The following is a 13,560-nucleotide window of genomic DNA, read 5'->3' on the forward strand; positions in this document are numbered from 1 at the left end:
AAAGTATTTAGTGACTACAAGAGAACAGACAGGAAAGTGGTGAGTGACTACAAGAGAACAGACAGGAAAGTGGTGAGTGACTACAAGAGAACAGACAGGAAAGTGGTGAGTGACTACAAGAGAACAGACAGGAAAGTATTTAGTGACTACAAGAGAACAGACAGGAAAGTATTTAGTGACTACAAGAGAAAAGACAGGAAAGTGGTGAGTGACTACAAGAGAACAGACAGGAAAGTGGTGAGAGACTGCAAGAGAACAGACAGGAAAATATTTAGTGACTACAAGAGAAAAGACAGGAAAGTGGTGAGTGACTACAAGAGAAAAGACAGGAAAGTGGTGAGTGACTACAAGAGAACAGACAGGAAAGTGGTGAGTGACTACAAGAGAACAGACAGGAAAGTGCTGAGTGACTACAAGAGAACAGACAGGAAAGTGATGAGTGACTACAAGAGAACAGAGAGGAAAGTGGTGAGAGACTACAAGAGAACAGACAGGAAAGTGGTGAGAGACTACAAGAGAACAGACAGGAAAGTGGTGAGAGACTACAAGAGAACAGACAGGAAAGTATTTAGTGACTACAAGAGAACAGACAGGAAAGTGGTGAGTGACTACAAGAGAACAGACAGGAAAGTGATGAGTGACTACAAGAGAACAGACAGGAAAGCGGTGAGTGACTACAAGAGAACAGACAGGAAAGTGATGAGTGACTACAAGAGAACAGACAGGAAAGTGATGAGTGACTACAAGAGAACAGACAGGAAAGTGATGAGAGACTACAAGAGAACAGACAGGAAAGCGGTGAGTGACTACAAGAGAACAGACAGGAAAGTGATGAGAGACTACAAGAGAACAGACAGGAAAGTGGTGAGTGACTACAAGAGAACAGACAGGAAAGTGGCGAGTGACTACAAGAGAACAGACAGGAAAGTATTTAGTGACTACAAGAGAACAGACAGGAAAGTGGTGAGAGACTACAAGAGAACAGACAGGAAAGTGGTGAGTGACTACAAGAGAACAGACAGGAAAGTGGTGAGAGACTACAAGAGAACAGACAGGAAAGTGGTGAGAGACTACAAGAGAACAGACAGGAAAGCGCTGAGTGACTACAAGAGAACAGACAGGAAAGTGATGAGTGACTACAAGAGAACAGACAGGAAAGTATTTAGTGACTACAAGAGAACAGACAGGAAAGTGGTGAGTGACTACAAGAGAACAGACAGGAAAGTGATGAGAGACTACAAGAGAACAGACAGGAAAGCGGTGAGTGACTACAAGAGAACAGACAGGAAAGCGGTGAGTGACTACAAGAGAACAGACAGGAAAGTGGTGAGTGACTACAAGAGAACAGACAGGAGAGTGATGAGTGTCTACAAGAGAACAGACAGGACAGTGGTGAATTGCATACGTCCTGCCCCGGTGAGAGGCCACATACATCGTCCTCCCCTGGTGGGCTGTCACATACATCGTCCTCCCCCGGTGAGGGGTCACATGTATCGTGCTCCCCCCGGTGAGGGGTCACATGTATCGTGCTCCCCCCGGTGAGGGGTCACATGTATCGTGCTCCCCCTGGTGAGGGGTCACATGTATCGTGCTCCCCCGGTGAGGGGTCACATACACCATCCTCCCCCCGATGGGGTGTCACATACACCGTCCTCCCCCCGGTGAGGGGTCACATACATCGTCCTCCTCCCGATGGGGTGTCACATACATCGTCCTCCCCCCGGTGGGGTGTCACATGCATCGTCCTCCCCCGGTGAGGGGTCACATACATCGTCCTCCTACCGATGGGGTGTCACATACATCGTCCTCCCCCCGGTGGGGTGTCACATGCACCGTCCTCCCCCGGTGAGGGGTCACATGCACCGTCCTCCCCCCGGTGAGGGGTCACATGCATCGTCCTCCCCCGGTGAGGGGTCACATGCATCGTCCTCCCCCGGTGAGGGGTCACATGCATCGTCCTCCCCCCGGTGAGGGGTCACATGCACCGTCCTCCCCCCGGTGAGGGGTCACATGCATCGTCCTCCCCCGGTGAGGGGTCACATACATCGTCCTCCCCCCGGTGAGGGGTCACATGCATCGTCCTCCCCCCGATGGGGTGTCACATACATCGTCCTCCCCCCGGTGAGGGGTCACATGCATCGTCCTCCCCCCGATGGGGTGTCACATACATCGTCCTCCCCCCGATGGGGTGTCACATACACCGTCCTCCCCCGGTGAGAGGTCACATACATCGTCCTCCCCCCGGTGAGGGGTCACATACACCGTCCTCCCCCGGTGAGAGGTCACATACATCGTCCTCCCCCCGGTGAGGGGTCACATACATCGTCCTCCCCCGGTGAGGGGTCACATACATCGTCCTCCCCCGGTGGGGGGTCACATACATCGTCCTCCCCCGGTGAGGGGTCACATACACCGTCCTCCCCCGGTGGGGTGTCACATACACCGTCCTCCCCCGGTGAGGTGTCACATACACCGTCCTCCCCCGGTGAGAGGTCACATACACCGTCCTCCCCCGATGGGGTGTCACATACATCGTCCTCCCCCGATGGGGTGTCACATACATCGTCCTCCCCCGGTGAGGGGTCACATACATCGTCCTCCCCCCGGTGGGGTGTCACATACATCGTCCTCCCCCGATGGGGTGTCACATACATCGTCCTCCCCCGATGGGGTGTCACATACATCGTCCTCCCCCGATGGGGTGTCACATACATCGTCCTCCCCTGGTGAGAGGTCACATACATCGTCCTCCCCCTGGTGAGGGGTCACATACATCGTCCTCCCCCCGGTGAGGGGTCACATACATCGTCCTCCCCCGATGGGGTGTCACATACATCGTCCTCCCCCGATGGGGTGTCACATACATCGTCCTCCCCCCGGTGAGGGGTCACATACATCGTCCTCCCCCGATGGGGTGTCACATACATCGTCCTCCCCTGATGGGGTGTCACATACATCGTCCTCCCCCTGGTGAGGGGTCACATACATCGTCCTCCCCCCGGTGAGGGGTCACATACATCGTCCTCCCCCGATGGGGTGTCACATACATCGTCCTCCCCCGATGGGGTGTCACATACATCGTCCTCCCCCCGGTGAGGGGTCACATACATCGTCCTCCCCCCGGTGAGGGGTCACATACATCGTCCTCCCCCGATGGGGTGTCACATACATCGTCCTCCCCCGATGGGGTGTCACATACATCGTCCTCCCCCCGGTGAGGGGTCACATACATCGTCCTCCCCCCGGTGGGGTGTCACATACATCGTCCTCCCCCCGTTGAGGTGTCACATACATTGAGGGAGATTTATTTGCTGATGGAAACCAATCAGATCTCAGCTTTATCTTATAAAAAGTTGTGGAAAAATGTAAGCTGAGCTCTGATTGGTCACCCCGAGCTCTGCTCTCAGACACTGAAGTCACATAACATGGAAGGGGTTAAATCCTCTGTGCTGTTTGTAGCCCCGCCCAGCACGCTCCTGCGTCATCTCCAAAAGACTTGCGGCTGTGACGCACTTAGTCCTATATGTAGACGAGGGCTATCCAATCAGCGATCCGCTTTCGCTTTGTGTTGTCCATACACAGCAGAGCCTGCCTCACCTGCGGCCCGCTGATTGGTGAATGCGTGAGTGGGCGGGGTTATATGCTTTTACTACGGAAATAAAAAAATACTCTCAGAACCGCCCATTATTTATCGGTTTCCTAGCAACCATTCATGACGGCGGCCAATCCTGGAGCGGGAGTCCCTGACGTCACTGCGGCGCATTGATCTGTCTAGAGGTGTGACGTTGTGCGGTGAATAGTCCCGAGGGTTTCCCGCTCCTCGGGGGGCAGGGAGGCGGCGGGTGGCGGAACAGCGGGTGTCACAGTCCTGTGCGCGGCTCCGGGATGTGTACAGCGGCGCCGGCCCCCGGGGAGGCTCCTCAGCACGGAGAGACTGAGGCGGCGGAGGGATCCGTATGGGTGATGAGTCCTGTATATAGGAGCGCGGCGCGCGGGGAGAGACGTCTGTCAGCGGAGAGTCGCTGCAGCTGCTGAGATACCGAGTGTGTACAGCGACCAATAGCAACCGCACAGCAGGTGAGAGCCCGGGGGTTATGTGTCTGTGGGGGCTGCAAGGTGTACAGGAGCAGTGGCCCGGGGGGGTATATATATAGCTGTATACTGGGGGGAGAGAGTATATATAGCTGTATACTGGGGGGGGGGGGGAGAGTATATATAGCTGTATACTGGGGGGGGGGAGGAGAGTATATATAGCTGTATACTGGGGGGGGGGAGGAGAGTATATATAGCTGTATACTGGGGGGGGGGGAGGAGAGTATATATAGCTGTATACTGGGGGGGGGGGAGGAGAGTATATATAGCTGTATACTGGGGGGGGGGGAGGAGAGTATATATAGCTGTATACTGGGGCGGGGGGGGGGGGAGAGTATATATAGCTGTATACTGGGGCGGGGGGGGGGGGAGAGTATATATAGCTGTATACTGGGGCGGGGGGGGGGGGGGAGAGTATATATAGCTGTATACTGGGGCGGGGGGGGGGGGGAGAGTATATATAGCTGTATACTGGGGCGGGGGGGGGGGGGAGAGTATATATAGCTGTATACTGGGGCGGGGGGGGGGGAGAGTATATATAGCTGTATACTGGGGCGGGGGGGGGGGGGAGAGTATATATAGCTGTATACTGGGGCGGGGGGGGGGGGGAGAGTATATATAGCTGTATACTGGGGCGGGGGGGGGGGGAGAGTATATATAGCTGTATACTGGGGCGGGGGGGGGGGGGAGAGTATATATAGCTGTATACTGGGGCGGGGGGGGGGGGGAGAGTATATATAGCTGTATACTGGGGCGGGGGGGGGGGGGGAGAGTATATATAGCTGTATACTGGGGCGGGGGGGGGGGAGAGTATATATAGCTGTATACTGGGGCGGGGGGGGGGGGAGGAGAGTATATATAGCTGTATACTGGGGGGGGGGAGGAGAGTATATATAGCTGTATACTGGGGGGGGGGGGGGAGAGTATATATAGCTGTATACTGGGGCGGGGGGGGGGGGGAGAGTATATATAGCTGTATACTGGGGCGGGGGGGGGGGGAGAGTATATATAGCTGTATACTGGGGCGGGGGGGGGGAGAGTATATATAGCTGTATACTGGGGGGGGGGGAGAGTATATATAGCTGTATACTGGGGCGGGGGGGGGGGGGGAGAGTATATATAGCTGTATACTGGGGCGGGGGGGGGGGGGAGAGTATATATAGCTGTATACTGGGGGGGGGGGGGGGGGAGAGTATATATAGCTGTATACTGGGGCGGGGGGGGGGGGGAGAGTATATATAGCTGTATACTGGGGCGGGGGGGGGGGGAGAGTATATATAGCTGTATACTGGGGCGGGGGGGGGGGGGGAGAGTATATATAGCTGTATACTGGGGCGGGGGGGGGGGGGGAGAGTATATATAGCTGTATACTGGGGGGGGGGGGGGGGAGAGTATATATAGCTGTATACTGGGGCGGGGGGGGGGGGAGAGTATATATAGCTGTATACTGGGGCGGGGGGGGGGGAGAGTATATATAGCTGTATACTGGGGCGGGGGGGGGGGGAGAGTATATATAGCTGTATACTGGGGCGGGGGGGGGGGAGAGTATATATAGCTGTATACTGGGGCGGGGGGGGGGGGAGAGTATATATAGCTGTATACTGGGGCGGGGGGGGGGGAGAGTATATATAGCTGTATACTGGGGGGGGGGGAGAGTATATATAGCTGTATACTGGGGGGGGGGGAGAGTATATATAGCTGTATACTGGGGGGGGGGGAGAGTATATATAGCTGTATACTGGGGGGGGGGGAGAGTATATATAGCTGTATACTGGGGCGGGGGGGGGGGGAGAGTATATATAGCTGTATACTGGGGCGGGGGGGAGAGTATATATAGCTGTATACTGGGGCGGGGGGGAGAGTATATATAGCTGTATACTGGGGAGGGGGGGGGGAGTGTGTATATATAGCTGTATACGTGTCTGGATCTTTCTGCCCCCCTCCCTCCAGATGTTGGGGTCTGTGTCCTGGTGCCCGGTATTTGGTTGTGACCCCTCCCTGTCTGTATCTTCGGGTGCCTCTTATTGGGGTCCTCCAGGTTGTGGTCAGGATGAGGTTAATCTCCTGTTATCTCTGCAGGTGCAGCGTTGGCCTGTGGGGGGCGCTGCTGAGCTTTACCTGAGTGTGGGGGTCACTGTGTATTGGGGTGACTCTGAGGTCGTGGTCCTGATGTATGTAGTAACACAATGGAGGGGGGGGGGGGGCGCAGCGGGAGCAAGGCATGCTGGGAGATGTCACAATGTAACAACCCACCAGCTGTGTCAAGCCCTGGGTCTGAATGACAGGTTTTCTCAGGATCTCTGCTTGCTGCCACTGCACAGGGTTATGAGTTGCCTCCTGGAGTCGGTGTCTGGAACCTCCTCGGGATCTCTGCTTGCTGTCGGTGTGTGCAGGGTTATGGGGTGCCTCCTCGGGATCTCTGCTTGCTGTCAGTGTGTGCAGGGTTATGGGCACCTCCTCGGGATCTCTGCTTGCTGTCAGTGTGTGCAGGGTTATGGGGTGCCTCCTCGGGATCTCTGCTTGCTGTCAGTGATTTGTGTCCCTGTATATGAGGTTATGGGCACCTCCTCGGGATCTCTGCTTGCTGTCAGTGATTTGTGTCCCTGTATATGAGGTTATGGGCACCTCCTCGGGATCTCTGCTTGCTGTCAGTGTGTGCAGGGTTATGGGGTGCCTCCTCGGGATCTCTGCTTGCTGTCAGTGTGTGCAGGGTTATGGGCACCTCCTCGGGATCTCTGCTTGCTGTCAGTGTGTGCAGGGTTATGGGCACCTCCTCGGGATCTCTGCTTGCTGTCAGTGTGTGCAGGGTTATGGGGCGCCTCCTCGGGATCTCTGCTTGCTGTCACTGTGTGCAGGGTTATGGGGCGCCTCCTCGGGATCTCTGCTTGCTGTCAGTGATTTGTGTCCCTGTATATGAGGGTGTGAGCACCTCCTCGGGATCTCTGCTTGCTGTCAGTGTGTGCAGGGTTATGGGGCACCTCCTCGGGATCTCTGCTTGCTGTCAGTGATTTGTGTCCCTGTATATGAGGGTGTGGGCACCTCCTCGGGATCTCTGCTTGCTGTCGGTGTATGCAGGGTTATGGGGCGCCTCCTCGGGATCTCTGCTTGCTGTCGGTGTGTGCAGGGTTATGGGGCGTCTCCTCGGGATCTCTGCTTGCTGTCGGTGTATGCAGGGTTATGGGGCGCCTCCTCGGGATCTCTGCTTGCTGTCAGTGTGTGCAGGGTTATGGGGCGCCTCCTCGGGATCTCTGCTTGCTGTCAGTGTGTGCAGGGTTATGGGGCGCCTCCTCGGGATCTCTGCTTGCTGTCAGTGATTTGTGTCCCTGTATATGAGGTTATGGGTCCCTCGTGTTGTCCATATTTGCAGCGCTGCGGCCCGGGGCGGCGCTATATATAGTCGGGGATCGCTGATACGACCGGTCATGGAGGATGTGACCTGCGCTGATGTCAGTGACGAGGACCGCGGCGCTTCACTGGTTACTCCACATTCTCCGATGCGTCACATGTACGGGGGGGGGGCGGATGATGGGAGTCCCTGTGCTGTCACCAGCTGCTGTCAGACCGCAGTGTACAGGAATTTCCTCGTGGCTCTGGATGTGAAGGGGTTAAGCTGTGGCGGCCTCCCGTGTCCCCTCTGTGGCTCTTCCCCAGGAGCCCCCCCCCCCCCCCGTGTCCCCTCTGTGGCTCTTCCCCAGGACCCCCCCCCCCCTCGTGTCCCCTCTGTGGCTCTTCCCCAGGAGCCCCCCCCCCCTCGTGTCCCCTCTGTGGCTCTTCCCCAGGAGCCCCCCCCCCCTCGTGTCCCCTCTGTGGCTCTTCCCCAGGAGCCCCCCCCCCCTCGTGTCCCCTCTGTGGCTCTTCCCCAGGAGCCCCCCCTCCTCGTGTCCCATTGTAGGAATATTTCCCTACAATGGATACAAGTGTAGCGAAGCCTCAGCAGTGGGGGTTCTGCAGGGTCCTAGTGCTGGGGGGACACTGGACAGCAGATGTTGTGTTCCTTGTTGCAGCCTCGGCAGTGACTTGTGCACTTGCTGACCTATCTATATATAGCGGGGGAAGGGGCTGGAGTAGGGGGTCCGCCTGCATCTGGGCCTCAGGACTGTTACACTTCTATCCATTCCTTGTCCATTGTAACGGCCCTTCAGCTGCGCCCCCTCTTCCTGCACTGTGTCCTCGTGTTATGTACTGAAGCCCCGCTGTATGCGGCTGACACACTGTGACCTGCAGCCGCCTCGGTCCAGTGTAGTCTATTGCTCCCCCTGGTCTTCGCAGCTGTGGTTCTGGTGCTCTGTGTGGTTTGTGCTATTCTAAGCTGTGAGCTGGCGCGGTGCCCGGGGCATGTAAGCGGAGCCCTCGCTGCCACCTCCTTATATAGACCGGACACGGGGGAGGGGGTCCCACTGCACGGCCCCCCATATTGTGGCCCCTGACGTGGCTGCTCATTAACCCCTGGACTGACTGCACAGTCACACAAGGCACTGGACTAGCAGGTGGTGGCTGCAGCTCTGGATGTGACTAGTGACTTCTTGTCCTCTTCTCCAGTACTGATCCGTTTTCTCTCTCCCACAGATACCAGAACCATGGCGAGCCCAGGAAGTGACCCGGTGAGCCTGTCCCGCAGCGTCCTGACCTGGGAGCAGGTGGATCGGCTGAACTCCTTCCTGACGGAGGTGGTCCCCATCCACGGCCGCGGCAACTTCCCCACCCTGAAGATCACGCTGAAGGACATTGTGCACCTGGTGCGCAGCCGCCTGGAGGACGCCGGCATCAAAGTGCGAGACGTGCGGCTCAACGGCTCCGCCGCCAGCCACGTCCTGGTCAAGGACAACGGTCTGGGCTACAAGGACCTGGACCTCATCTTCGGGGTCACCATCTCCTCGGAGGGCGACTTCCAGCTGGTGAAGGACGTGGTGATCGGACTCCTGCTGAACTTCCTGCCCGAGGGGGTGAACAAGGAGAAGATCAGCCCGGTGACCCTGAAGGAGGCCTACGTGCAGAAGCTGGTCAAGGTGTTCACCGAGGCCGATCGCTGGAGCCTCATCTCGCTCTCCAACAAGGACGGACGCAACATCGAGCTGAAGTTTGTGCACTCCATCCGCCGGCAGTTTGAGTTCAGCGTGGACTCCTTCCAGATTGTGCTGGACTCGCTGCTCCTCTACTACGACTGCGCGGAGAACCCCATGTCCGAGCACTTCCACCCCACCGTCATCGGGGAGAGCATGTACGGCGACTTCGAGGCCGCCCTGGGCCACCTCCGCAACAAGCTGATCGCCACCAAGAACCCGGAGGAGATCCGTGGCGGCGGCCTGATGAAGTACAGCAACCTGCTGGTGCGCGACTTCAAGCCGTCCGACCGCGAGCAGATCAAGTCCCTGGAGCGCTACATGTGCTCGCGCTTCTTCATCGACTTCTCGGACATCTTCGAGCAGCAGCGCAAGCTGGAGTCCTACCTGCAGAACCACTTCATCGGGGAGGAGAAGAGCAAGTACGACTACCTGATGATCCTGCGCAAGGTGGTGAACGAGAGCACGGTGTGTCTGATGGGCCACGAGCGGCGCCAGACTCTGAACCTCATCTCACTGCTCGCCCTGAGGGTCCTGGCCGAGCAGAACATCATCCCCAACGCCACCAACGTCACCTGCTACTACCAGCCCGCCCCCTACGTCAGCGACGCCAACTTCAGCAACTACTACATCGCCAACACGGCCTACCCCACGTGGCTGCCCTGCAGCTAGGAGCCCCCCGTGTGACGGACTGCACCGCCAGCCACTCCACCCCTCCACCCGCCCCCAATACTGTGACGGCCTGCAAACCTTTTAAACCAATCAGTGTTTTTGTTTTGGACGAGCCCATAACCTCCTGCAGGTGGGGGTGGCTTGTTATGACTCCTCCCCTTTCTCCTCCTCCAGGGCGGAGTCTGCTTCAGGATGTGAAGAGCCTGGGAGCTCAAAAAAAGAAGGAAAAATGAAGGAAAAAAAAAGTTCAAAAGAAGAAAAATACCAAAAAGTGAAATTTTGTGTTTATTTATTTGTAAGAAAAAAAAAACTTTAAAAAAAATTAACCAAAAATGGTGAAAGATGAGAATTGTGGGTGTGTCCTGTGCCTGAGTGGGCGTGCCGCGTCTCGCTGCCCCACCCTTTGGCGCACAATGTTTTTTGGGTTTTGTGATTTCAGAAGTTGCAGTTTCTTTACTTTTGGGGTTTTTTTATTTATTTTTTTTTTTCCCCTCCGTTCACTGCAGCAGCAATAAAACGGCAAGGGGGCGGGCCCTGTGCAGGAAGTCTCCGGTCAGTGCTGCCTTGCATTGTGGGAGATGTAGCGGTGCCGTGTTGTATGACTACATACCCCACAATGTGACGCGAGGGTCTTGCAGCTTTGGCTGTGACTAGTGACCCCTGCGCTGGGCCATGTATCTGCTGGGGGGTGCCGTGCCTTATCCTCCTCCTCCTCACCCCCCGGCACACAGTAACAACACCTCAGCTCTTGTTCACTGCTCAGGATTTTGTCATCTCTTGTGATAATAATAAATGTCCCCCTTGTCGTAACCTCCTGTGTCTCGTGTCCTGGAATCTGCCGGCGCTCGCGGGGTTAATCCCTATCGCTCGGCACAATGGAAAAGCAAATATCTGCTCCCCGGGTGTTTGCCCAGATGCTGCGGCCGCCAGAAGAAGGCGAGCTCTACTCCAGTCCCTGCCAGAGCTGCATCCAAACAGCACATTGTGTACAGATTTTTCCTATCGGATGTGGCCGCAGCTCTGGTGGTGACTGGAGGATGGGAACGGCAGGTGCACTGCATATTAAAGGGATCCTCACACAGCTGTACCAGATCTGCAGCGTCTCCTCTCACTGCTGTGCTCTGTGCCCTAACATTGGATTTCCCTGGTACCCGGCAGTGTCAGGCGCCATGGACGGCCAGGACTCTGGGAAAGCTGGGTGATGGGTCTGCAGTGCTGATGCTGTGCCAGGCACCTCTGGGGTTGTGTGACCTGGGTCACCGTACACCATGACCTGCGCGGGTGCTGGCGCGCTGCACCTTACACCAGGGCCAGGACTTTGGCCGCTCCGTAGGATTGAGCTTGTTATTATGTAACGTGCTGCAGCTCTAAATGTGACTAGTGAATATACGGTGACATGAGCGGCTGTAGAGATGTGACTGGACGGATGATGCAGCTCTAGGTGTGACTAGTGAATATACGGTGACATGAGCAGCTGTAGAGATGTGACTGGACGGATGATGCAGCTCTAGGTGTGACTAGTGAATATACGGTGACATGAGCGGCTGTAGAGATGTGACTGGACAGGTGATGCAGCTCTAGGTGTGACTAGTGAATATACGGTGACATGAGCGGCTGTAGAGATGTGACTGGACGGATGATGCAGCTCTTGGTGTGACTAGAGTATATCTGATTGTAGCTTCTCCTGGAGTCCCCTGTACGTGCAGAGTGATTGCTCACAGCTGCAGATCTGGTTCCGTAGCTTTGATCTTAGTGTGTCAGGACATGCGTCACAGTGTGTCACCTCTGTAGGTTCAGCCCCGGGTGCCGCTCTGTGGAGTCAACCATCTATTTGTGTCCTGGCAGCTTCTGTAGCCCCGCCCACAATGCACGGTGGCGCCACAACTTTCCCATGGCGTGCGGAGTATGGAAAGATCCTGCCTGTGCCAATGTGACAGCCAGTACCACACAGCTCACTACCAGAGCTGCAATCCTGGAAACCTCATGTGCACTGAGCTCTGAACACACAGGTGCTGCAGCCAGGCAAGAGCTCCTGCACATTCAGAGCTGGACCGATCCACAGCACCAGATATAACTAAACAGAATGGAGTGTGGCTGTATGGATGCAGCTCTGGGTGTGACTTGTGCATATGGTAGAACATGGTGTGTCTTCATGTCACATCCAGATCTGCGCAGTGGTCGGTGCACTCTCCGGGTGCTTCGTCCCCATCAGCACTGATCTAGCAGGTGCTGCAGCCAGGCATGAGCTCCTGCACATTCAGAGCTGGAAAGATGTAACACTGGATGCAGCTCTGGATGTGACTATAATTTAGCGCTGCACTACCCGACTTACTGGATCACCCTGGGGCTGAGAGTATGGATGTGATTGGTACAGCTCTGGATGTGACTAGAGGACAACACCTGCTCCTCAGGTTCTTGTGGTGTTGGGGTGACTCCAGGACAGCAGCGCTGCCCCCCAATCTCCACAGGAGCTGAGAAGAATTTAATTACATAATCCTCTAAGTCTGTGAAAACAACAACTACCACCAGAGCCAAATCCTCCCCCCCCGGTCCTGGCAGCTGCGAGAGGAAATTAGGTAATACTGATATCGCAGGGTCACCGCTAACAATGCTTAAAGGGGAACTCCACTCCCCAGGGATCAAAATGTCATAGTATCAGTGATTTACATCTCACACAGGATATACAGGCAGGGGGCGGGGCTACCCCTCACACAGGATATACAGGCAGTGGGGCGGGGCTGTGACTACCTCACACAGGATATACAGGCAGGGGGCGGGGCTGTGACTACCTCTCACACAGGATATACAGGCAGGGGGCGGGGCTGTGACTACCTCTCACACAGGATATACAGGCAGGGGGCGGGGCTGTGACTATCTCTCACACAGGATATACAGGCAGGGGGCGGGGCTGTGACCTACCTCTCACACAGGATATACAGGCAGGGGGCGGGGCTGTGACTATCTCTCACACAGGATATACAGGCAGGGGGCGGGGCTGTGACTACCTCTCACACAGGATATACAGGCAGGGGGCGGGGTTGTGACTACCTCTCACACAGGATATACAGGCAGGGGGCAGGGCTGTGACCACCTCTCACACAGGATATACAGGCAGGGGGCGGGGCTGTGACTACCTCTCACACAGGATATACAGGCAGGGGGCGGGGCTGTGACTATCTCTCACACAGGATATACAGGCAGGGGGCAGGGCTGTGACCACCTCTCACACAGGATATACAGGCAGGGGCGGGGCTGTGACTACCTCTCACACAGGATATACAGGCAGGGGGCGGGCCTCCTCCCTGTTATTACAAAATTAAAATATAAAGGTAAAACATTGAGATGTAATGTATAGTTTGTTTCCAGTCCCAGCAGGTGGAATGATGGAGGATGGGAGGAGGATGGGAGATGGTGGAGGAGGATGCGAGGTGGAGGAGGATGGGAGATGGCGGTGGGAGATTGAGGAGGATGGGAGATGGCGGTGGGAGATTGAGGAGGATGGGAGATGGCGGTGGGAGATGAGGGATGGCGATGGGAGATGGTGCGAGATGGGAGATGATGGTGGGAGATGGCGGAGGAGGATGAGAGATGGTGGTGGGAGATGGTGGTGGGAGATGGTGGAGGAGGATGAGAGATGGTGGTGGGAGACGGTGGCAGATGGGAGATGGTGGTGGGGGATGTGAGATGCTGGTGATGTGAGATGGTGGTGATGTGAGATGGTGGAGGATTGGAGATG

The 13,560-nt window shown here is 56.3% G+C and overlaps 1 protein-coding gene across 1 annotated transcript; it reads left to right on the forward strand.

The window, feature by feature from the left end:
• Positions 1 to 3,822: 3,822 nt before the first annotated feature.
• LOC140110747 (terminal nucleotidyltransferase 5C-like) lies at positions 3,823 to 10,634 on the forward strand. The gene is made up of 2 exons (XM_072132262.1): positions 3,823 to 4,077; positions 8,659 to 10,634. The coding sequence occupies exon 2, from the start codon at positions 8,670 to 8,672 to the stop codon at positions 9,822 to 9,824; it is 1,155 nt and encodes a 384-aa protein (XP_071988363.1). The 5' UTR covers positions 3,823 to 4,077; positions 8,659 to 8,669; the 3' UTR covers positions 9,825 to 10,634.
• The last annotated feature ends 2,926 nt before the right edge of the window (positions 10,635 to 13,560 follow it).

The sequence above is a fragment of the Engystomops pustulosus genome, unplaced genomic scaffold (assembly GCF_040894005.1).
Source record: "Engystomops pustulosus unplaced genomic scaffold, aEngPut4.maternal MAT_SCAFFOLD_309, whole genome shotgun sequence".
Classification (NCBI taxonomy): Eukaryota; Metazoa; Chordata; class Amphibia; order Anura; family Leptodactylidae; genus Engystomops; species Engystomops pustulosus.